Here is a 25,123-nt window from a genome sequence, read left to right on the forward strand (position 1 = left end):
TATATTTTATCCTCTCAAATTCCTACCATCAAGTCAGCCCATATTCACAAATCACACTCTGCCTCATAGGGCGTTTAACAATCTATACAAGGTGCAACATCCTCTGTCCTTAACCCTTAAATGATGAAATACAAAAAAAACACCTATTAACAGGGGACACACCATTAACCTCGGAGTCAGAAGTGAGGAGTTCCTCACCCAGGACAGACAGAAGTGCAAAAGATGTCACGTGTAACAGTACTCGTCAACATTAAAAATGTATCGTTAATGTTTATGTGAAAAGACAGTGTCTAACCTACATTGAAAGGTGTATCAATGTTTAAAGCATTTATGCTTTTAAAAAGACAACACCATTTATTTTTTTGTACTTGAAAAAGCTACTCACAAACACTTATATTGGACACATATTAGATCAGGCAACCATCTACTGCCATGGAAGTGGTGGAAATCATTTAATTTAAAAGCAAACATTTATTTTGGAATACAATGAAGAATTGTATTTTAATTATGCGCTGATGACAAATAACAGAACAAAGTCGAGCCCAGCACCTGAAACTTCTTCCTAACTTGACACAGAATGCATGTGTGAGCTATTTTCAATATTTTGTCATGTTATTTTTTATTTTTTATTTTTTTTAAATATATTTGTCTTACTGAATTCTCATCAGTAGTGCTTGCATGCCTCTTTTATTAATTTTGGAACATCTTCAGAGCCGAGCCTTTTCTGCCTAATTCAGCTCTAATAATTTGTTGTCACTGCTGGTCCAAACTCTTTGGACATTTAAGGATTTCTGACAGAATTGTGTTATTTTCAGTTGCTTTCATTATTTCGGTGGAGCAGCCCACGCTCTATGGCACTAATGTGTTGGATGCTGCTGTCATTTTAAAGACGTGGAAATGTTGAACACATTATTGTGTGCATGAATTGGAGAGAAAAGTTGTGCAGAAGACTAAAAGAATAACAATTTATTGCTAAATTGGCCATTTAGCTGGACTATTTTACAAAATAAACCCTCACATACCTGGCCGACTATTAGCCTCAAGCTAAGATAACCACACCATGTTATGGAAAAAATGTCATTTTTTAATTTCCACATATTGCTTTACCAGTTTTGATTTGAGTTTTAGAGACAAAGCCCACAACATCGATCTGGGAATAGATTAAATCTCAATTCAGTTTTTTTTTTTTTATTATGGTCAGTGCATCACTCCAAACGAAAAACCCAAATACTTCATCTTATGCAACCACTAAAAAGACCAATTGTGTTACAACATCAACAAAGAAAAAAAACGCGTCTCAGAGGACTGTGGTTTCGGTGTTGCTTGTATATTAGTTATGGACTATGCCACCTACATGTTTCAACACAACACTAACTCTATTTGAACTCCCAAGGTCCCACTGGGCCCAAACGAATGGCAGCATGAAAAGAACTGTAAAAAAGAGAGAATTTCCCTCTATACCCAGATTTGTTACTGTTAATCACATGTTGCTTGGTAACATCTGCGAGAGGAAAGAGTCTTTCAATTGTAATGTAATTAGCATGATGGTGTTCGGGGTTCAGTCATTTCATGGAGAGCTGTGAGCATGATTTCACTCAGGGGCAGAACCCAAGGGGACAGCTTTGTAGATACCTGAGGATTAACAGGGTACACTACATGTACTGAGTGCTCTCTCCCTAATAATGGTGGCGTTTTCGAATTACGTTTCTTTTAATCGCTATTTTCAACAAAGAGGATTTATACACTTAATGTGTGATCCTGTCTCTCCGGCCAGACAAATTAATTCAGTCATTTTTTAAAAGGTAAATATGGGAATAGCTTTGCTTTCAAGAATCAGAAGGGATCTAAAAATCCAATGATTTTAGCATAAGATGTTCTTTTGTACTCCACTGAAATAAGAAGGAGTCAAATAAAAATATAACAGCAAGGTTTCATATAGTTAACAAAGCAGAAAATCATCTACTACATGTGAAGAATATGGTCTGACCTCCCCCATGGCAAACCACAGAACCCTTTGACAATTAAAAAATAGCTGAGGAAAAATGAGTGGGATCAGCACAGATTCAGCTCTATTGATTTGTACAGTCTGTGTGTTTACCCATGTGGAGGACTTGGGTGGGAACACGGTCAGCGCTCGAGGCATAAATCCTGAGCAGGTCAAGGTTGAGCTGATGCGTGAATGAGCCCAAGGAACTTTCTCCAGAAGACAGAGGGTTCATGAGTTCTCGGGTGCATCCAGTGAAAACTTTGGAGAAATTAGGTGAAGGTGACAAGGAAAGACTTAGAGGAAAATTTGAGGCCACATCACATTTCTATGGCCACATTTTATGCCTTCATTTGCAGATTGGGAATCAGTTTCATCAGCCAGCCTTACATTTCTGGAGGCATACAGCTAATGCAGCTAATCCACATTCCTAGATTAATATGATGTATTGCTGGGCCTCTTTTACGCATTTAATTAAGGCCGATGACGGACTAAGCAGCAGGAAACAGGAGATTTGGTTGAAAAATAGTGTTTTTTATGAAATCTTAAAATGGGAATAATTTTACTAAACAACTAAATATATAATCATGATAACTAACATATTTTAACTTTTCATATTCCCAAACCACAAACCCCCTATAGGGCTTTTAACAATCTGTACAAGGTGCGACGCCTGCTGTGAGCTGCTGACTACTTGTCTTATATATATCCAAAACATTCATGAGAAAACACAATGTCTAACATTAATGAAGAGGTGTAGCAATGTCAAAAGTATTAATGTAAAAAGAGCCAGGGCACTAAATATTAGGGGATTCCTCCTCAGGTGGCACCACCATTGCACCATCCATGTCTCAGAAGGTTAAAGCATAAAAGCTGCCTATCATATCCCTTCTGTATGTCCTTCTTTCAAAAGTGAGCAGCATTTCATATTAGCATTGGGCAGTGCATATTATAGATTTGGGTTTATCAGGTGACCTTCCTCCAAATTTTGCTTTTAATTAGAGCTGTGCGTTGCTGGTTAGATCCAGTGGACCATTACGAAAAAGAGCCCATTCGGTGTAATTATATGAGTTTTAAATGGTAATGAAATCATTACACAATACAGCCTCACTGTTTGCAAGAAGAGCCATTTTTCTGATGTTTCGAGGTCAGGTATGTTCCTTGCAAATGAAATGAGCTGCAGCTTTTTAGAGCCGTAGGAACAAGTTTTTTCTAATTACACCGAAACTAAAATGACAGGTAGAAGCAGCTAGATTTGTTTTTACACCTGTCGTAGTGGGCCGGTGTTTTACAATCGGTGGTTTCCATCTGTCTTACTGTCACAACCATAACTCAGGCAGTTTTCATCCAATTCGGATTCAACTTTGCCCGCTGATTGGGGAAGGGTCAGGGTTATATTATTATTAGAACCTTACATATGACTGATTTGGTTCATAAAGATACCAGAATTATTCCTGGGAAAATGGGGAAAATATACAAAAAACGGGGAGGAAAACCCTTGACCTGCCCCCTGAAGCAAATATCTTCATAAATTTCTTGTCTTGGCAAATCATAAATCTTCATAAATCTTGGCTCATGTCTTCAGAAGTTGGGAATAGGACTATTAACACGTGTTCAGCCTAACCCATAGGGGGCAACTCAAATAAACAAAGTGCAAGAACCCAATACTTAAAACTTCCCAAAGTTAGTTATGCTCTGGAGGGAAGTATTAACCAAAATCTGAAGTGCCATATTGATTGATGCAAGTGTTTGGTGCCTGTCACATCTTAATCATAAGTCGAGAGAGTACATGTTATACTCTAGCATTGATATTGATAGCTGCTCACAAAATAAATTATAGATCAGATGTTCTAATCTCATTTTACTGTGGCATTATCAGTGTGTGTCAATAATGCCGGCCTCCGTCTCTTATAATTGTCGAGTTATAATTTCATAATTTTCTCAATCAATAACATTCAATTTTGATTTGAAGTTCAGCCGTTTGATATCTTAACCTGGTAATGATGTGGATTTTACACTGAATGCATTTCTGGTCCCTCTGGGATTTTAAGGTTTGATTCTTTTTCTTGTTCCATCAAATAGACTTGCATGTAATGTATCTACTCTCTTCTCTGCTGGTCACTGCGCTGCTGTAAGGCCCTTCATATAAATAGAAACTAATCCGTAACCTCATCTGAGAGCTGCGTAGCGGAGTACAGCAGTGCCCTGTGGCAGGTATGGGCTGACATGAAATGGCGAGGATGTGTTGTAGTTGAGCATGTCTGATTGTGTTGGAGCTGTCATCACCTGCCCTGCTTAGCTGGTAGCTGTCCTGAGGCCAGCGTGCCAGGTCACCGTCACACAGCTTTTTCATTTGAGAGCGAGTTGGGAGATGTTTTTTTTTGGTGTGACTGCACTTTTGCAGCCGTTACTGTAGGTGGGTATAGTCCCATTTGATTTGTGGCTATTTATTCATTAGGTTTCTCTCCCAACAGTATTGGGAATGGAGCCAAAAGAACAGATGTGGTTCGGTCAACCCCCCCCCTTCAGAAAACAGAGGGATGCATCACCAACAAAGATTATAATTATTATGATCAAATTTACAAACTGAAAACCAGATGCCCGATCAGGTTATCACTTTATCCCTCTGATTATTTCCAGATGAACATTTCAAATAAAAAGGTGTTAACAAAAGTAGGATTATGTTGATCTCTGCATGTGAAGGATACAATTTGTGCATAAATGCTGCACAGCTCGGTGGTTTGTTTCAGCATTAATGCATTACTGATTCTGATGTAATCATTTGGGTGTAGGTACTGGTGACTTTGAATGTTATCGCCTTGCATTTACATAAAGAATGGAGTCAGCAGGGTATTGTTTGCATGTACATTATCTTCTTTTTGCTGGTAACCCTTTATATGTGATTGAAGACCTTTTCTATCAGTAATCAGCAGTGTGATAAAGCTGACAGGGTTGATGGCTGATGTATATAGATTTCAAAGGCTCATACAGACAATTAGCACAGCTTTGAACACGATCCTATACCAGCTCCTATTGTACTCTGATCACATTCCCTTTCATATCATTTCATATTGATTTTCGTTTGATTATTCAGGCAAATTGTATATGGTTGTGGCAAAGTGGCTGACCCCCTAAAAGGCAGCAGTTCCGTCTGGTTTAACCGATCTTTTACGAAATTTAGTACACATGTTTATCACGACTGGATGAAGAAATAAGTCCTGGCACCAATTTGATTGACGCGACAGGAAGTGGGCCATTTTGGATTTTGTGGCCATTATGGCTGTTGCTTTCATCAGATCAACTTAAAATGAATCTCATCTTAACAGGATGGAGATTCAAAATAATTGAAATTGTGAGTTTTCGTCAAACGCTGTGAAGTGGCATGGCGTCAAATTTTGATGGATCACCATCAAAACACAAGGTTGTTGTATCTCGGACATACATGGTCCATTTGACTCCAAACTGGAGATGTATGACAAGAGTCCCGGCTTGATGACATTTACACAGAAGTCATGACCTAAAATCACAGCGCCACTTTATGTCAACAGGATATATTTAGTTTATTACCCGGAGCTGATTCATCGGACCCTGACAGCCCTCCCCGCGGCTGCATCACGTGTCAAGTTCAACTGGCTCGGGCCCCGACAGTGCTGCATTGCTGCCCTACTTTATTTTGAATCAGTCAAAAATTTTGTTATTTGTTTTTTGGTAGCTTTAGTCAATGGAAAACTATTTTGCATGTTGTCTAAACAAGTTAAGGCTGCAGCCGTTGCCTTATTTGTTGTACACAGTTACCATGGTTACAGGTGTCCTCATCTGCTGTGAGGTTAGTGGAATACAATCTGTGGAATAGACGCACTTGAGTGTCTATGTCACCCTAGCCCCGCAGTAACATCACAGACTGAGTATTCAGATTGCTTTCTCCCCATCGTGACGGCTCATCCACAGCTGTGCTCTCCACTACAGAGCAGGGAACCATTCTGAGGCTGGAATCACTCGGTTGTTCACTAAAATAATGTTCAGTGTAGGGAGGAGAAGCTTAACTGGGATGTTTCTGTAACAATTAGCAAAAAAATTTATATCTCTGGCAAACACTTAGAGGAGGATCTATGTGGTTGAAAGGCTTTAACTTATTCATTCCCTCTGAAAGCAACAACAATACAGCCAAGTGAAAATAATGCCATTATGTTACATCAACACTGGGAACATCCCATAATGAGACATACATTTATTACACACTTTGATGAGCGCCAACAGCCAGTGGCCACAGGCTTTATGTTTTCAGGTCGTCCATCCAGCTCAAGGATGACCGGTTAAGAAATGAAAGGTCAAAGGGCAATTTATTTCCTCAAGAGAACCATTTAACATTTTTCACAAAGAATAATTTAGACTCACAGATTATCTAAATAAATATGGGTTGTCATAGGTCAAATGTCAAGGTCACGGTGGCCTCACAAAACATGTTTTTGACCTTGAATATGATGTATCAAATCTGTCTTTAAGGAATTTCTTCAAATTTTGACTAATGTCACAATGACCCCATATTAGGGCAAAAATGTATGTTGCCTGGAACTGTAGCGGTTGGTGAGGGCATTAAACCACAGGGAATAATTTCTAGTTGTGAATATTGCTGTGCCTACCTGATTTTTCTTCTTTTTTTTTTATGCGTTTTTTTCTATAGTAGTGCCACGGGGCAATCAGACAAATTAACTTGTGAAAATGAGACATTTGTGTGCTGTGAAGGAAATTGTTCAAATTAGTGTCTTTCAAAGATGCATGATGACAGCTGAAGGAGTTTTACATTAATTGCTTTCAATGGCTGTCTTTTACATTTTCATCTTGTTATATAATGCATTTCTTCATAGTTCTCACTTTCAAGTTCAACTTTCTTAGAAGTGGTTTTATTTTCTATAGTGTAAACTTTGGGATAAATTGCTAAGTTATTTTTCATTCCAACAATTTTATAATCGAAACTGTATGTTTCATAGGGGCCAAACCATTTTTATTTGAGTGGTTTCATGTTTATTTGTTGGAGTTAAAAATGACAATTCTTTGATGATTATTATATATGAACATCAAAGCCAGAAGCTGTTTCGTTACACTGACATAGAAGAAATTTATTATAAAATGGAAAAATGTTGATATTTCTTGGCACAAACATCTGTTTTGAAGTGGAGCACAAAGGCATTGCTTTAAAATGAAGTGTTCTTTGATCGTAACGAGATGTTAATGTCACATTGTGACAGTTGCAGAGATATATATATATTTTTTAAACCTTTTTATTAATTCAGATGTTACATTGTGGAAGTTTGAGCATTTTTCAGCTTTGCCCATTTATCATATGTAGACATATGAGCTACACGTCATCATATCTTGCAAGTATGCACTGCATGGCTGAATGATATAATTATCAATATGTTAACATATGTTTACATTTTTGGGGTTTGAAAATTCAAATTTATGATATTTTTTCATTTTTGACCAAATTCTTTTTTAGAGAAACAGATTTATATTTTAATATTTTCCATTTGCCCAATCAAAACAACCACATACGTCGCTCAATACAACCCAAGGAGACACACCAGCTCCAGGCATAGGCCTATAGCATATTTGTCGTTATAGTAACAATAAAGGAATGTGCCAGTGGTGGGTGCACTCTACCTTCACTGTCATGGCAGCAATAATCAACACACAGACCTTCTCAGTCTGTGCCTCACCTGACCCCCTCCTCCTGCTGCTGTCATTATTACTAATATTAAGACTAATTTCTCTTCTAGCGAGCATGAATCAGAAAATGGTTCTCTTCAAAGTTGCACAGTTGAGGGAGCCCAATCCAATAACCAAAAATAAACATCTTGCTTAAAATCATGTTGTAATGACCTTAAAGATTTCATGGTGTTTCTGAAAACGTTTTTATTCAATAAATCTTATAACTTTTTGCGTTGCTTGGTACAGTATCAAGAAATCCTGCACAAAATTGTCCGTAGGTTTTTTTTGTATATATACATTTCTATTCCATCCTTGTTCATCAGTCTTGAATCCCACTCTTTTATTCTCACCATTTAATCCTGCTATGTTACCCAGGTTACGTTCATAATTATAATCAAATGCACTTAACTCGTGGTAATGGTGGGAAGAGACCAAGGGCAGGACTTACCACAGATTTCTCACAGTGAGGAGGTTCGTGTGGCACAGTTTCAGGTTAACAATACAAAAGGAGCTGCTGAAACCAGCCACTTGCTTTAGGCTCAGAAAACAGGGACGGTATTCTCAAATCACCAAAATCAACACTGACATGTATGCATGCTTTTCACACTTTGCTGACTCCGTACACCATTGCCTTCCCTTGCACTGAACCCAAAGGGGTGTAAATCCTAACATTATTTTATGCTTCCAAAACTATCTCTAATATCCAGAAACAACACATTGCCGTTAACCTGGACCCAATATCTTGTAAAACACTGTGGTGAAAAATGAAAATGTTCAAACCTGGTCTAAATCTGTAAAGCAGAACGAAAGGATAACATCTGATATTTTTCAGCTGCCTGTCTTGCAAACAATGCTTTCATGACTCTGAATGTGCAGGATGGAAACTGAGCCAACTGCAAAGCACAAAATGGATTTCAGCACAGCAGCCGAAACATGATTTTATTCAGCATTGAACATCCACTCAATACCTCTAATAAAGGCTCTAATTTTTTATAGACAAACCAATGTAGTGCAATACTGAAGCAGGAGAAAGCAGCAGAGGTGTCATACGTCTCTGGGATTAAGAAACAAGATGGTGATACCACAGGTATGGGCTTTGTACCAGCTCAATGGCCAAAGTCCCTGTAATCCCAGTAAAGAACACCCTCATGAGTCTTGTGGCTTTAATACAATGGATAGCAGTCCATGTGTGCTGATTAAAGAAGGTTGTGAAGTTTACACATAGGAATAAAAATGGCATCCAGCGATGACAGCCACCTGGTTAGCACCTGAGTTGGCATGGCAACAGTGCAGGCGGCAAACGAGGGGAATGTAATGGTAGATTAACAAAGTTGAATTGTAAGAGGGAGGTTTTTACATAATATCATGGAGACATTTTTTACTTTTTTCATATTTCCTCAAATTTCTAGTGAAACAGCTCCTCGCCCTGTATATAGCTCAGCACTAAATCTTAACTTCGTCACATTCTCAGGTAGCAACAGTGATCAGGCTGTTTTGCGGGTGATCTATTAAAAATAACTGCGTTAATAATAACAGGGTTAAACAGGATAGAGGCAGGAGTATTTAAATTCATCTTTTGCTCAATTTAATGCCATGGAATTGGAGGTGTTAATGGAAGAGGCAAACACACAAGTTGTTGAGCTACAGCAAAGAAATATGAATTTAACTCAAAGAAACGCGATATGGGAGAGTGCGGGACATAAGAGGGAGAACAAAAGAACAAAAAAGCTCATAATAAAACCTCGGCAAATAAAACAAGTTGGGGTGCCGGTGGACGAGATGCCTCTGACCAATATTCAGCAGCAGGTGCAGTTCATAGTATATGTTGTAAATAATATATATAGATGAATTTAGTCTTTACAGCAGTTATTTTACTTTAAAGCAAGGATACTTGTCCAAGGATGTAGAAGATGATTCAACTCTGTCTGCTGACTAGAGGCACACGGCCTACTGGCTATTACGTTTATGTTTAGTCAATATTTATAATTATTTAATGTATTATGTCTAAATCACAAAAAAAAATTGTACTGCACTTTCTCTGGAAATGTACAATACACACACTAAGTCTGAAGACGAACAGATAGACAGACGTCTGGAAATAGATTTAGTGACGCAAAAGTAACAGCATAAAGTATCATAACAGAGAAAAACACTAAAATACAAGTAACTCCGATTTTTACTGAACTTTACTGAACAGAATTTTACTTTACTGAACTACGTTACTTTATTACGTTGCTACATTTCATCGTTGCCATACAGCTGGAAATCTGCCTTGTGCAACATTGATACAGAAAGATGAAAACCTCTGAACACAGCCTCTTTTTCTCACTCTTCTTATTTTAACCATCTCTTTCTTTTCCTCCTCTCCCCATTTACAGCTCTCCTTGATTTTCTCCAGAACTTATTTCATTAGCATCTGACTGTGCCGCATCATGCTGTGGATGAAGTGGAAGATGGTGGTGGACTCCCTGCGTGGACGGAGAAGGAGGCTGCCCTGTTTCCTCTGGTTCCTCCTGCTGTTCGCTGTTGGAGGTCTGGTTCTCTTCATCCACCAGCAGGATCTGTCGGACATGGTCCAGCAACAAGTCCCAGGTTAGTCTTAATGGTTCAATGGCTCTTTGATGGATGTTACAAATGGCACAAATGGTTTGCCAGGCTGTGAACCCTCTTTTGAACTTACACAATTTAATACATATGAAAGAAAACACGCTCTACAAAAGTGGGTTAACACTAAATTATTATACAACTCAATATAATATGAAGAGGAAAGGTTTAGCTGCAAAAGTTAAAAAGGGATATGCTTTCCCTTTTCTCAACCTTTGGACTTCGATTCAATCTTCAGCTATAGGGATGGGTTCTCATCGGCGGTTATATTTTTGTTTTTGTTCCAATTTGTTAAAATACTTGGATTTGCTAAGAACCAACAATGAAAAGTCAGTGAAACAACTGCAAACTGTAATATTTACAGGAGGAATTACAAGTTCTTGATTCAAATCTCTACTCTACAACATGTTTAAGTAAAAAATAGTTGTGCAAAAATCTTTCAAAGGTTAAAAGGGATATTCTACATATAATCTAGTTTTATATTCTAAAATGAAAAATAACAATGCTTGCCATAATTTCACTCAAAGTCTTCAAAAAAACAATCTCGCTGATTCTTGAAAAATTACAGAAGCCATTGACAGAATGATCTTCAGATATTGCAAATCTCAGATTATTTTTCTCCTTAAATTGCCCTAATACATGTTTAGCACAGCGCTGTAGTGAGGAGCAGCAGGAGTAAAATTGAGTCCGAACGGGGTTAATTAATGTCACATGCAGAACAGTGATAAAGTATGTGCTGAATACCCGACCTCCATTCAGCACAGCAGCCTCAGTGGCTTTGGTTCAATAATCACACTGTTTGTGTCAGTCATGCGTATGACATCATTCATTCCAACATTTCAATCTAAGTAAATATATTGTTTTTTGTATTGGTATTTTTTATTTACTGGTTAGAAGAAGAATTAATGTGTTAACCTGAATATAACAAACCTAAACTAAAATACCCTTAAATGGTTCAATGCTTTATAACAGGACTTGTGCTTTTGTCCTCACAAGGAAGACAAGTCCGTTTGATATGACTGTGTAAACAGATTACCGTGTATGTGTGTGTGTGTGTAAATTCAGGTTTAATCAAAGAACATCAGAGTTTCCTCTGTGATAGTGAGAGGCCGCACATTCAATTTCCAAATGAGTCAAACCTTTGTCCTCATACAGCGGCCCGGTGTGCCTCTGCTTGGCACACAGCATTAAGGAGATTTGGGTTTAAGCAGCGGTGATGGACGAGTGTCCTGAGCATGTAAAACTAAGCTGCTTCATGTCTTAGAAACAAGAGATCAGCTGCTTGCTTATGGGCCTCTTTAGCCTTATTTTCACGTCACTACAGTTGATGGAGCAGCCCCTGAGTCTGACTTCTTTCTTATTGAGCCTTTTAACTTAAACTCTTAACCATAATGCAGTGTTGCAATATTTCGTGAATGTTTTTACCTGTGATGAATCTGTGAGCAGAGAACCCAGTTGATGTGCCTGTGATGATCAAAGAATGAGCTGGTGAACCAGTCCGGCACGCTCTCTGGAGATAAAAACCCTCATCAGCAGAGTCAGAGAAGCTGCAATCCACTAAGTATCACCAGCACAGTGTGTCAACAGCCCTGTGAATCATTATGAATATCAGAGCAGTGTCACACTCCACAGCAGTAAGAGCCACTTAGTCAGAGTGGAATCCCTCCAACCCTAATATCCCCTTGATTGTCAGATGCTTTCAGGCACGGTGTCGGCAACATTCTGAATGAGGCAACTATGCAGGACACTCACAGAAGCACATACACACATAATGAATAAATGTATAAAGTAGTTGGTTAATGCGTTCGAGAATGACATCAAATTGATCATTTCATCTGTATCATTTTCATGTGTGACAAAAAACAGATGCTGTGAAAGTCCTGTCTGCCACATGTACAAGGGGTGCAGCAATTTTCAACAGCAGCACAGATCACTGTCAGCACGGCTAGGTGTGACATTTGAATTTGACTTGGAATCTGTTCTGTGTGTGTGTGTGTGTGTACCTCTGACTTTGTGAACATTTTTAGATTTTCAGGAAGTTAGATAATTTTGGCGCATGCTTTCACAACTTCAAGGAATAAACGTGAATGTAAACATGGTCTCAATATTAGGATTTAAATTTCTGGTATATTGCAAAATCACAGATAGTGATATGGTAACAAAGTAAAGAGAGAATGCTCAGTAGCTACTCTGTACACTGGTTCACTTTGCTTGAGTATAGTGATAATAATAATAATAATAAACTTGATATGTGTGGCACCTTTCATGCAAGACATGCAGCTCCAAGTGCTTTAAATACAATATAGATACAACTGGTTAAAATGTAATTCATATTAGAGAACATTTTTATTGGACACTGCTTTGTGAATACACTAAGTTGGATGTATCATGTCATTTGGAAAACATGAATTGATGTTTAATTAATCAGTAATGCATCAACCAACATTGTTTTTTTAATTGCTAATAACATTACGGATTTTTACAGTGTAGGGCGGCCAATATATAATTCTGATAGCATGTTGTTGTCTTTATTTTTGAAACAATACCTTGTTTGTTTGTGTTTGAATCTATGTTTTGTTGTATTTTATAAAAGTCATCATCATAATCAACAACAAAATCATCAACAACAAATGTATCTGTATTATGACTGTAAATTGGTTCACAATGCAATTATTGCCTCATAATTCATAGATTCATTATTAGATTCTTTGGAACAGTTCTCTTGTAACTCATCAGTCTACTCCATAGTCCTCGTGTTGGAGTCATTATCCATTTTCTTATTAAAAACAAATCCACTGTCAGGTCGTCCTTGAGTCGTTCCACACTCAGTCCTTTGTTTCTGTCAGAGAGAAGGTCTCCCTGTACTGCAGACTTTGGCACTTTTTAACTTAGCAGACATGCACAAAAAAAACCTGTGACACACTAAAGGAAAGAGAAAAACACAAGAATCATTATATGGGCACTTTAAAATGATGATGAAATACTGAGGAAATATAATGTAGGTCTGGGGCCCAATGTTAAATCCTTCTGCTTATTAAAACTGATGTTAGAGGAAAAACCCAAACCAGCATCTATGCCCTGACGTATCATTATATCATAAACATTTTAGCAGCTGACTACACATAATTTCACTTAGTGCTGTGATTTATTGTGGTTAACTTGACAAAATGCATCATAAAAAGTGATTTTGATCAACTTTACTATTGAGAAGCATGCAAAGTGATTTGAGGTGTTACTTTCAGAGACAGGACACAACCAGTAGGACAAATCCCCAATTGTGGGAGAAGTCCTCATTATTAAAGTGTCATATGTGGGCTGTGGATTAAAGCATTCCCTTGTTCACGTCCTTTTCAAGGTTATCACAAGGAGAAAGTGGGCTATAAATACACTATATATAAAATTACAGAATATGTCCATTAGTTAAATTTTATATAAAAGCAGATGTCTAAGTACAAACTGTAGGTGGAATATATAGTAATTGTTACAGAAATTGAATGAACTAAAGCAGTGCCTGTTCTAAACCTGCCTGTTCGGAATGGGCTGTTTACTTGGGCTGTTTAATGCTGATTGCAGCTTTCTTACTGACACTGTTAGAGGTGAATTGCAGTGTAAAAAGATCAGCTGCAGTATTCACTATCGCTACACAAAGAGCTGCTCACCTGTTTGTTCAAATAGACATGAAGCTCGACTCAGTGCGCAGAACCCCGTCAAAGTGTTTTTGATGAGTCCCAGACGCTGCTGCTACATTCAAAGTTTATTAAGCTTTTAGCGTATTGCATGTCCATATCACACCAAATTCATTTCCTTGGATCTTTACACAGAAACAAGTTTGAAGCTGATAAGATGAACAGAGATTGGTGCAATAAGTAGATAAACTAGTTTAGTGCCCGTTTAAACCGGTGTGTTCTCTTGTCCTGTGTTAAAGCGCCGTAGTTACTCTAGAATGTATCCTTGCCCTCCTCAAACTGTCACTTTTTATTGCGTGTGTGGAGAGTTTATACAAAAAGCCAATGGGGCAGAGTGAATCTAGAAAAACTTTGTGATCATCCCACCTGGTTTATCTGCAGTGAAGTCATTAGGTCGAAGTCGTACCAAATTCGACACTGCACTTCCTTCAGCCCTAAATAATTCACAAGTGTGAACTCGCTAAGATGAAAGGTTCTCGAGATATGCGTTCCACACACAGACATCTGGACAGACAGAGATTTCTGTAATAAGTAGATAGATGGTGAAAAGGAACCGGACAGCCGCATTTTATAAATGGTGCTTCTGTTTTTTTGATTACGATGCATTTTTAACCATATACATAGCGTATGTCTTAGTATAAATTCTGCAGTCTGAGCACTTCTGTTTATTCCACCTCTTTAGAATTAGCGAGAATTCTGGTTTAGTAAGGCACGCATGAGTGACTGTGTGTTGTTTACAGAATCACAGTAGCTACACAGTTTTCCTAGCCCCCCTTCTAAAGCAACATGAGCAAGCAGTATCTTTGCCGGAAGCCATGGTGCTTCACCCTAGCAAAAGCTCATATCTAATAGAACCGAGTTATAATACATTGGGTGTCAGCTTTGATCTGCCTCCCCCTCCTTCGCCACCTCTTTATTTGGCTTCTGATGCGCTGGAGAGCTTTGTGTCCCATGGTTTAGATGGCCTGCACAATGGTGGCTGAGAAAACTGCAGTTTAACTGTCCAGTCTCCCTCGGATCTCTCCCAAGTAATTGTTAAAGGACAATTGGAGAAACAGCAGCCAGTTTCTCAGGGAGAAGAGATACCTGAAGTGCTAGCAGTTGAGATAAATTGTCTGCACAAATTTACACCTCTGGGCATTTTTCAGATGAGTTTGGCAGTGAGGACCAACTGCCGTGGTGAATAGAAGGTCGGTGTGTGTCACCTCCCAGGCCCTGACACAGAGCAATCCTTAAGTGGAGGAGAGGAGGTAAAATGTTTGCAGCGTTTCCGTATAATGGTGGAAATTCATCATTCTAAAGTGAGATCAAGGTGAACAAGGGCTTGGTTTAAATGATAAAATCACACCATTGTTAAGTGTTTTCAACAGGAGTAGCCTATATTAGCCTGTGTGGGTACAGTTTAGCATTACTGGCTGTGGCTGTGTGGGTGAAACTACACACAAACCACACGTGGGGGAGGTTAGCCTCCAAAGCTTTCTGCCGAAAGCCTCTGCAAATGGATAATGTCGTGACAGGGTTTGTTATAACCCAAACCACCATCTTTTACCAAACCTAACCAAGTAGTTTTGTTGCCTTAACCTAACCAAACTACAAGTTAAAAGCAAAGCATTTGCCAGTTCTCGCAAAAGCACAAAGACAATACTCTTTTTCATTTTGTCTTAATCTTTTATTTTACTTTAAACCTAAATTGATGTTAAAATGGAAAGCAGCACTATTAGGGCTGTTACCAGACTGCAAGAAGGTTCTGGGTTCAAATCCCAGCTCTAAATTGACTGTAGGTGTGAATGTGAGCGTGCGTGATTGTGTGTTTGTGTATGTTGGCCTTGTCATACCCCAGCTCTCACTCAATGTCAGCTGGGATTGGCTTCAGCTTCCCTCACAACCCTTAATAGGATGAGTGGTACAGATGGATGGATGGATGGAACATGCAAATCAAATTCAACACTCGAAGTAAAATGATGTTGTATCAAACCGATTTGCTGCTTTTCATGAGCTCTCTTTTGTCTTTAATTTCTAATGCACATTATACAATCTTGGAATGAATATGCAATTAAGTAGCACAGCCTTGACAGCGGTAGCTTGTCGAGAGATGTTAGTTTATGCTCTGATGTTTGATGACTCTTAGTTGAGATATTAAAATAAATATGCCATTTGTAATTAAAGAAATTAGTTTACCATGCTTTTCCACTCAGCCTCCTGTGCTGATGAACCCATCAGGCTCCAGCTGCAGCTTGCAGGTGTCAGCAGCTGATTGTGGATCAGATGTAATGCCTCTGGCAAATACCAAAGTGGCCTATTCAGCACTCACAATACTATAAAGAACAGAGGGTGTGAAATGAATGGGATTATCTGTAATTGTTGATAAGGTTATTTTATATATATCATATTACTAATCCGTAGTCGTATCCTTATCCCAAACATTCATTATCTCAAGGCACTTACATAGTAACATGAGATCTTACTAAATGATAGAACCCAGCAGTTCCCACACCAAACAACATCCCTTTTAATGGGAAGAAACTGAATAACCAGACCAAAAGTTTTGATCGTTTAAAATATAGAGATCTGATATTCCCTAAAAGCAGCTATAAATATACATTTTTAATAAATGAAAACCAAGGAGCCTATGTGTCATGTAAGAGGGATCTCTCTTATTATGAGCCCACAGAGGATTATCAAATGACTGCAGTGTTTGAACTTCCTTTGATTCCCTGCTAGTTTTTCACATCCACTTGAATTTGTTGACTGTTATTGTCCCATAGCATTTGTTGAAATAATCACATTTCTTCCAGCAAAAGGAGCTTTAACAAGACAACCCACAGTTTCAGAGAAAGGTAGCCACTAGGTGGTGAACAAATTGAAACATTAAGGAATGTTGGAGCCATACTATTTCCCAGGATTTGGTGAAGACCAATAAATGTATATAAAAAAAGAAAAGGGGAGGTACATTTGTAAGCTGGATATGTAAATGGTTGTACATTGCTTTTATTTGTTTACTTCTTGTTTCCACTGCTAGAAATCGATCAAAAAGGCCTAAATTACAGTGTCTGTGTTTCCCCCAAATCATTTGGTAAAGATGGATGATTAAATCTTCTGCCAGAGAAGACATAATCAAATCCTTAAATTTCTCTTCACTCCTTAAGTGGCTGACATCTACTGGTAATATAGAGGGAGGTGCATGCACAGTTAAAAACCAAAGTCTGAAGCAGTCAATCCCCCCCGACTGAAGTAAAAATAAAACCTTCTCGTTTTCTTCAAAATCCCAAGATGCATTTAACCCTATGACATAGTCCAGTCAAGACTACGTCTACTGCTGCTAGGAACACGAGGGGGGGAAAAGTCCATATTCATGTATGCCTTCCCCCCCCTCTCTATTTAGGCAACATGCTGTTGAGTAAGCTAGAACCTACAGAGGAAAAATAGTGTACAATAAAACACTGAAGTGATGTGTCATCTAGTGTTGCATGGTGTACAAATACAACAAAAGTATCACGCTGCCCCGCTGTTCAAAAACTGTACAAATTCCCCATTTTACTTACATCGTTATTTTTGGAATGGCAGTGTTTTAATAACAGTCGTATTTCCTATGAGATGTTTCGATGTGCAGCAGCAGGGGAGTGTGTGTGCAACTCCCTGCAAGAACAGTGGGTGTGCCGTTTTTAGCTTTCATTTTGACAATAATACGAGAAGTAAGGCTGCTGCCACAAGTGCTCTCGCCACCCGGTTGTAAAATATCTTTAAAGTCTATGCACAACAACAACAGAGACGGGTTGGTCGGTGCGATAGATAACCATGCGCTAAAATGGCCTCAAAGTCAGGTGACTTATTTTGTGACAAGTGAACAGTTTTTCAACATCAGAGTTTGAATTGAATTGAAAAGGTAATTAATGGCAATAAAAACAGTTAGAATTGTCACAATCTTCATAATTCACTTACCAATTTAGCCAAGAATTTTAGATAGACATAGTCACACAGTTAACTTTAACTTCAACCAACTTGCCGGGTTCTTAAAATTCCACATTCAGATTAATGCAGGTCATCCATATCTATAAATTGTAAAACAGTTTTACAATTCCATCACTAAAAATGTGCTTGATGTATTGAGTCTTATTAAATCATTAATTTAAATAAAATAAAAACAGATTATTTGCATATGATGGAAAACGTAACAAGGTCAAAAGTAAAAGACTCAACTTAACTTTACTACTATTTCATTAACCATGAAAATAAATAACTTTAACTGTAAGCCTGTCACTTAATGGTGATGAATCTCAAACTGAGGATTATTAGTCTTCACACTTGTAATAATACACTGAAGTAGACTGAAAACAAATGACTCAATAAACCCCCTTGGTGGAGCTCTGTTCTCTGCTGAGAGCATTTTCTGCTTTCTAATTTTGTCAAATTGGATTTTTTTTTTTTTTTATAAAAACAGGTTCATGGTGTTGTTTCAGCAGATAAAAAAGTTATAATTTTGGAAATGCCTCGAAACAGCTTTAATGAATATTATGAGCTGTATATGTGCAGGTTTGACATGTACAAATAGAAGAGGTCAACAGTTGAGAGAAACTGACGAGTTGGAGGTAAAGTGATCAAGATTAACACGATGCATAGAGGCTTGTGGGTTTGGCTGTAATCCGATCAAAATTGTTCTAAAATCCATTTTCTTTCCTTTTTAATATTTTTTTTAGCCTAATAAAATAAATAGAATAGAATGAATCATCTGGCTGACCATTGTTGGCTCCATCAGACTCGTTATCGCTCTATCTCCATGCACATGGAGCCTGCCAGGAAATGGGCATATTGTTTCATGCTGGAAGGAAAAATGTGATCTCTCCGTCAAAGGTCCAATAATCCCTTAAGCCTTGTCTGTTGGCAAAGTCCAATTTAGCTGTCCCTTAATGTAATTAAATTGTGCTGATGACCCCCAGAGCAGTGGTGCGGCACCATATTTAAATGCAAATCCCTCACTGGATGTTTGTGGAAAAAAGCCGAATGTTATTTTATCCTGGCTTTCCTTTTTGTTTTTCATCTGTGTGCGTAAAGCTCCTTTGACAAAGCCTGTTTGTGTTGTGTTGGCACGATCCCTTCTATTCCTTCCAGAGATGGATGATCATTGGAAAGCAAAAGTTGGCAAAGCCCACTCCATCACAGTGATTTTACACAGCCTTAAGTAGAATGTGCCCCCAGACAACAAGATGCATTCTGTCTCTGGAGCATAAGAATCTCAACACACCTTGACTAGATTCTTAACAATACAAGCTAAGCTTTGGCCTCCTGCTCAGTGTTGGGATCACATGGCATATGGCATGGGACATGTATCCCAGCAACTATGATAGCAACTGCTGTTCCACATTCAGTGCCGCCTTCCCCCTGTCCACCTCAGGGAGCAGAGGAAACCTTACCAGGGGCCCTTGGGATTCCTTGCCCAGAAAAAAACGAAAATGTTTTCATGCATGGGTATCAGGTGCCTGCATCACCGTCTCTTCAGTCTCCTCCAGACCTGGGCCATGTCTATTGGATTTAAAATAGAGCAGCTTAGAGGCAAGTGCAAGGCCATGTGGTTTTCCATTAACATTAATGCCCGGGGTTATGCCATGGGAGCCTTGCAACATAATCTGTTTTCCCTGCCATCTGATCGCTCTGGCCAATGGCCTTTACTGCATTTATCAATCTATACAAATAGATTTCCCTTCTTCACATTCCTGCTCCAGCACAGGTCAGTGTAAAGAAGAGTCAAAGAAAGCACTTGTATAAATATAGAAATGATTGAAAGAATTGTGTAAGAAAGAGATGCTTGAAAAACAAAACTCATCCTGCATAGAGTAAAAGGCATACAACAAACTTATAATTTCTCTTTTTTTAAAACATAGGAAACAATTGGAACTTCTGTTTTTCAGAAAACTCAGTTGTTTTGGGAGAGAAAGGCTGCTTTGTGTGGTTCAGTGGGATAAAGGTGAAGGCACAAATTACAAGAATGTCCCTCTTGCCATTTCCAGATATGAACTCCGGAACATTACAGCACAGAGTGGTCCAGAATTTGCCTTTCACATATGCAGATTGCAATAGGAGATTCTCCAGTCAGACATAGGATATAAAAATGATATATCATATACCATATTATTTTTAAGTTCACACGTTTGTGTTAACAGCACATTAACACTGTCCCCTCTCACCAAAAGCTCTCAAATCTTTTTCTCTTTCATCTTAAGATATTTCTCAGTCACAGTGGATTCCCTGTTGTGTTACGATTGGGCTCATTTGGACATTATCCAGAGTTTTTATTAGAGGGTTGGAAGGAGTAACTCTGGAGTATATCTTCTTTCGCATCCACATTTGTGTTCTCACATTCAGCCCCTCTTGATAATATCAAGCGATTATCTGGAGTTCAGTGCATGTCTGTAAGCAGCCTCAGTAGAGCACATACCTCCGCCAACAGTCACTTTAATTTAAGTCATAAATAATTAAGTCATATCACTCCTTTGAATATCACTAAATTTATTTCCATCGCTATCCCAGCATTATTCATTAGAAAAGCTCTTGAAATCTTTAACGCTCTGATTCAATATGTAAAAGATCCTCTTTGTCTGGACCAACACCAAAAGTCAATGGGTTCTTTCTTGGCTCATGTCCCATTCTTAAACCAAGTTCCGTGCAAATCCGTTCAATATTTTCTGCATAACTGGGCTGAAAAACAAAGAAATAAACAAACAAATGAATGGGGTGGAAACATAACCTCCTTTGCAGAGGTCATTAAGGCAGCACTGTGGCTTTGAGTTACTTCACTGAACCGAAAAACTTTAAAACCGCTGATCTTGTTCTATCCAGACCATTATGAGATAAGAAACAACAACAAGTCAGTGTAGGATGAGGGATAATAGGGAGATGGGGAGAATGCTGACTGAAACAAAAGTAGAAAAACACATGCAGTGATCTTTCTTTAAACCCGGCAGACTTAAAGATGCATCTTTTGAGCCGCTGACGAGCAGACGTGGTTGTGACTTCTACTGAGCAGCAGAGCGTGGCTCGGCCGTCCTGCTGGTGGAGGGGGTGGGGCTTTCACTTTGCCCTTTTCTTATCTGCCCTGCTGGGTAACAATCAAAACTACAAAGGACATAAAACAGACAGAGCTAAAGAGCACCAGGTGGATCCAACAGTGAGGCCGATTTGGAAAAAGCCTTTGAAGACCTTATTCAGTGATTCTGCCTCTGTGTGCTGTCAGGCTGTCCCAGGCTCTGTCACTGCAGGAACCACAGCTGAGGCTCAGAACGGCCTCTGTTGCTGTGAACAAGAGCTCGTCTTTAGGGAGGCAATGTGATAAACAGGCAGTTGGAACATCATAGATCTACTGTAGCCACAGAACACGACCCGGTTTTCTAACCATATCTGATCGCTTTTGACGATTGACCACATCTCTTTCAGGAAAAAAGTCCAAATCCTGTACCAATACAAACTTACCAAACAAAATACATCTGCAAAGAAGACTTCTGCTTCTGTGCTCTTTCTAGCTCTCCCACTTCTACTGAATACATATCAGTTACAGTGTGTGCTTTCAATTCGGACAGTGTAGAGGCACCAAAAGGCCAGCTGAGACACAGTTGGCAGGACACTTCTCTCAAACAATGCAGGTATTGTAACCACGTCTGTAATTATGAGGTTGGCCTGAGCAGTACACAGCCTTGCTGCACTGATTAAACTCAACTCTTGGCTAGCTCCTCACTAAGACATTGTCCTTGCTGCCGCAGTTCTGAGTCGCTCTGTGTTCTGTCCAATGCCGGGTTTTCAAGCATCTCCGGGAACAAGATCACTGCCCACTTGAGCCCCGATCAATCAGGACTGGACTGGTCATCAGAAGCGGTTTGATAACGGTAATCGTTGGTGCTGAACGCGGTGGAAATTCTTGGTGAGGGGAAATAAGATAAAGACAAAACTGTCTTCTTTCATTTATTTAAGCAGGAAACACAACAGAGAAACAACACAGAGTCTGTATTCAGCTGCATACGAAAGAGTTCTCAGCTCCACAGCTTGGTTCACAAGTCGGAAATATTCTTCAGATATTAATGGTTCTCCAGCTTGTGGAGTCGTGATCAGATTTTGCTGTCGTCAGATAGTGGAAAACACCTAAACACCTCAAACTGTGGTTTTAGAGCAATCAGCACTAGCTCAAATAAGCACTGAGAGTCGCACCTGTTTATCACACTAGAATGTTCTCTAGAGTGTTCCGTGCACAAAGTGAAGGGAAGTTCTTGGAGTAGATGAACATTGAGTACAAAGTTTCACAGACAGTTAAATTCAATGGGATTTTATGATCTGGAGTAAACTGTATAATAGTCATTCAGCTGTGATTAGAACACAGAGGTTGATTGACAAAGTTGGTAATAGCATATGTTAAACAAAGCCATAGTAGTTTATCTATGTTCAACATCTTCACAGAAATGAGTTTGGTTTAACAAGACAAACAAATGAACTAACTGAATGACCGAGTGAGAAAAACCTCCTATTTTTGTTGTTCTCTGCAGGAAATGTCCAGTCCGCACACTCCACTGCTTCAGTCTTGGTCACACTAAAAGATTTTCAGCCATATTTGCCGGACGAGATTTCCAACCTGCTGGAAATCTAGTCTGTGACTAGTCAGTGACCAGATTAGGGCGAGTCTGTTTCAACTTTGACCAACGCTAGTCAATAAGAGTTCAGGAAGGGGTAAAGATGGTTCATGACTGTAATCGGGGAAATCAAGCCATAGCCATGCGTGTGAGGGACTGAGTAATACAAAGTCAGTGCAGCTTACATCAACTGCATCAGACTGGGACAGGTTTGTTCAACTGTGATGTCCACTGAAGCGCTTCACCTCTCCTCCAGCTTGATGTGTCATTCTGAGCAGGATGACAGAAGTGCAGGAGGAAACACCGTATCTGCTCTCGCGTGTTTTTTCATGGTTCAGTATAGTTTGAAGAACAGACATACCAGTCAGGGGTTACTTCCGGTGAAAGATTGAAGTGTATCACCCCCTATCATCAGTCAGTCATCTACAGTAGTATGAACTCACAAAGACGGCAAGACTTGTGACCACAAGAAGGCAAGTCGAACTGCACAGCTATCCGACAACTTTCAATGTTTTTTGCTGTTAATGTTTCTATCGATGTCTTAACAAAGCTGCCTGGGGTTTAATCCATCCACTTTACAGTTTGTCTATTCTTCTACTTCCGCCTGCTGTCACCTAGGTATAATTGAAGGACGAGATGTAATATATCAGCTTTTCTTATGGTGCTGATTTTTTATATCAACACCCTGTCATTAATTTTACCTGGAGGTTGGAGGAGATACCATCTACTGCTATTTGTCTTCCAGTGTGACATAAAGAAAATTATGTAGAATTGATTTCATTACACTGCTGTGTGGCCTAAGAATTATGATTTTTTTATGAGTCAGTTCATGTCAGATATGATGTTCCTTCCGGATGCTTTGTCTTTACCACTGCAAAGATATTTGAAATCAGGAAGCCTCATCCTAAGTACTTTCAAATGGGAAAAGCTCATATGCTCTTGAGCTTTGTAGCCATCATCCAGTATAGGCTGGAGAAGCTTCGAACGCCATACAAAGACAGGAAGAGACGGACAAAGGGAGAGTGGGAGGAGAGAGGGACGTTATGTAACTACAGTTCTCACCAAGGACACATCTTGGTTTCAAAAGCAAAGCAGTGAAAAAGTGATAATAAATGCTAATGTTCAAGGTTTCATACATTATTTTTTGCTCAGCAAGGGAACAATTATGCAAGACGGGCTATTTTATTATTCTGTTCTGTTAATATTATTATTCAGTAATTCCATGCTTGACATTACATACCACTTAATATCTGCATGTGTGAGTGATGTCCTGCTTCAAAAGTCGAGTGAGCTTCTTAGAACAAAATGATGAGGTTAATTTCCAGGTGCCTGAATCTGAAATAGCACCACAGAGTGTATCACCACCGAGGCCAAACAATCCAACATGAAGTTGCTGGGTAAACTAAAAAATGTAATCCACAATTTACTTGGTTCTTCCCAGGTCCAGTTCTCATCCCTCCACCAAGTTCGGTGGAAATCAGTTCGGTGATTTGTGTTTTTTTGGTGTAATCCTATCAACTAATAAACCAATAAACAGACGGTTTATTATTTTCTGTTCATAGACAAATGGCTCGAAGGTTTATGCAATAAAATATTAAACTAAAATATGTATCTAGTGAACTTTAAATAGTCATCTGTAGGAGAGCTCGGACACAAGGCAGATGGATGACCACCTGCTTTATCAAGGTCAAAATGTAGCATAAGACTCATAGTATTTTCTTGGCATCTGGTACCTGCCACCTGTGATAAAAATCTATTCTCCACTCTCAGTATAGTTTGTTACTGGAGCCTGATGTTTGTGCAGTAACGCTGAGAAAAAGGTTTCCTCTGACCGCTATCTATACGACTCCCCATATCGTACAAGAACAATCCCTTTCTCCGCCCCTATTATGGTCGTGGGTTTTATTCTGACAGGGATTTCACATGATTGTTCCCAAAGGACAAGCCCTTCCTTAGGAGCTGTGATCCGTCCGTCCAGACCGGAGCTGCATTCCCATTATCAAATCAGACTTGAACCCTTTCCCTGTCTGCTGCGGAGACAAGTTGAATGGATATCATTGTGCACTGCTGATACTTCCATCACTGTAATCCCTCTACAAAGTGCAGGCACTCGAGGAGGGAGATGAAAAGAGTGGAGGAGAGAGTGGCCCATTCACCGTATGTGTCACCGCAGAGGGCGCGAGGAGGGAAGTCGGTGGCTCGAGCCGGCGACTCCTCAGCCCTCCCTCAGACAGAAAAGAACAAAAGATTAAGCCCTCCTGCTATCCAGGGTGATAACAAGCTGTCAACTCCTAAAATGTAATCTGCTGACTCCGGGAGGAAGTGGTGGTGTCAGTGGAGTGGGCCGCCAGCTGATGCTTATCTCCTGAATGGCGTGCCATTGATAGAGAGAGCCATGGCCCTGCATGGCACGCGTACAAAAGCCACCTCTGTCTGCCACCAAACAAAGAGTTCTGCACGGGCAAAGGGATCCATACTGAGGCAATTGCCGACATATTTATAAACATATATACCCTCCAGACCTTTCTGATGTG

General features: G+C 39.3%; 1 protein-coding gene across 1 annotated transcript in view; it reads left to right on the forward strand.

Moving 5' to 3' along the window:
* The window catches only part of LOC128445905 (carbohydrate sulfotransferase 8), a 172,547-nt gene that overhangs the window by 38,326 nt on the left and 109,098 nt on the right, over nt 1-25,123 (forward strand). Inside the window, exon 2 of the mRNA XM_053428805.1 lies at nt 10,072-10,285. Coding sequence (XP_053284780.1) covers nt 10,126-10,285 — 160 coding nt within the window. The 5' untranslated portion in view covers nt 10,072-10,125. The remainder of the gene's footprint in view (nt 1-10,071; nt 10,286-25,123) is intronic.

The sequence above is a fragment of the Pleuronectes platessa genome, chromosome 1 (genome assembly GCF_947347685.1).
Source record: "Pleuronectes platessa chromosome 1, fPlePla1.1, whole genome shotgun sequence".
Lineage (NCBI taxonomy): Eukaryota > Metazoa > Chordata > Actinopteri > Pleuronectiformes > Pleuronectidae > Pleuronectes > Pleuronectes platessa.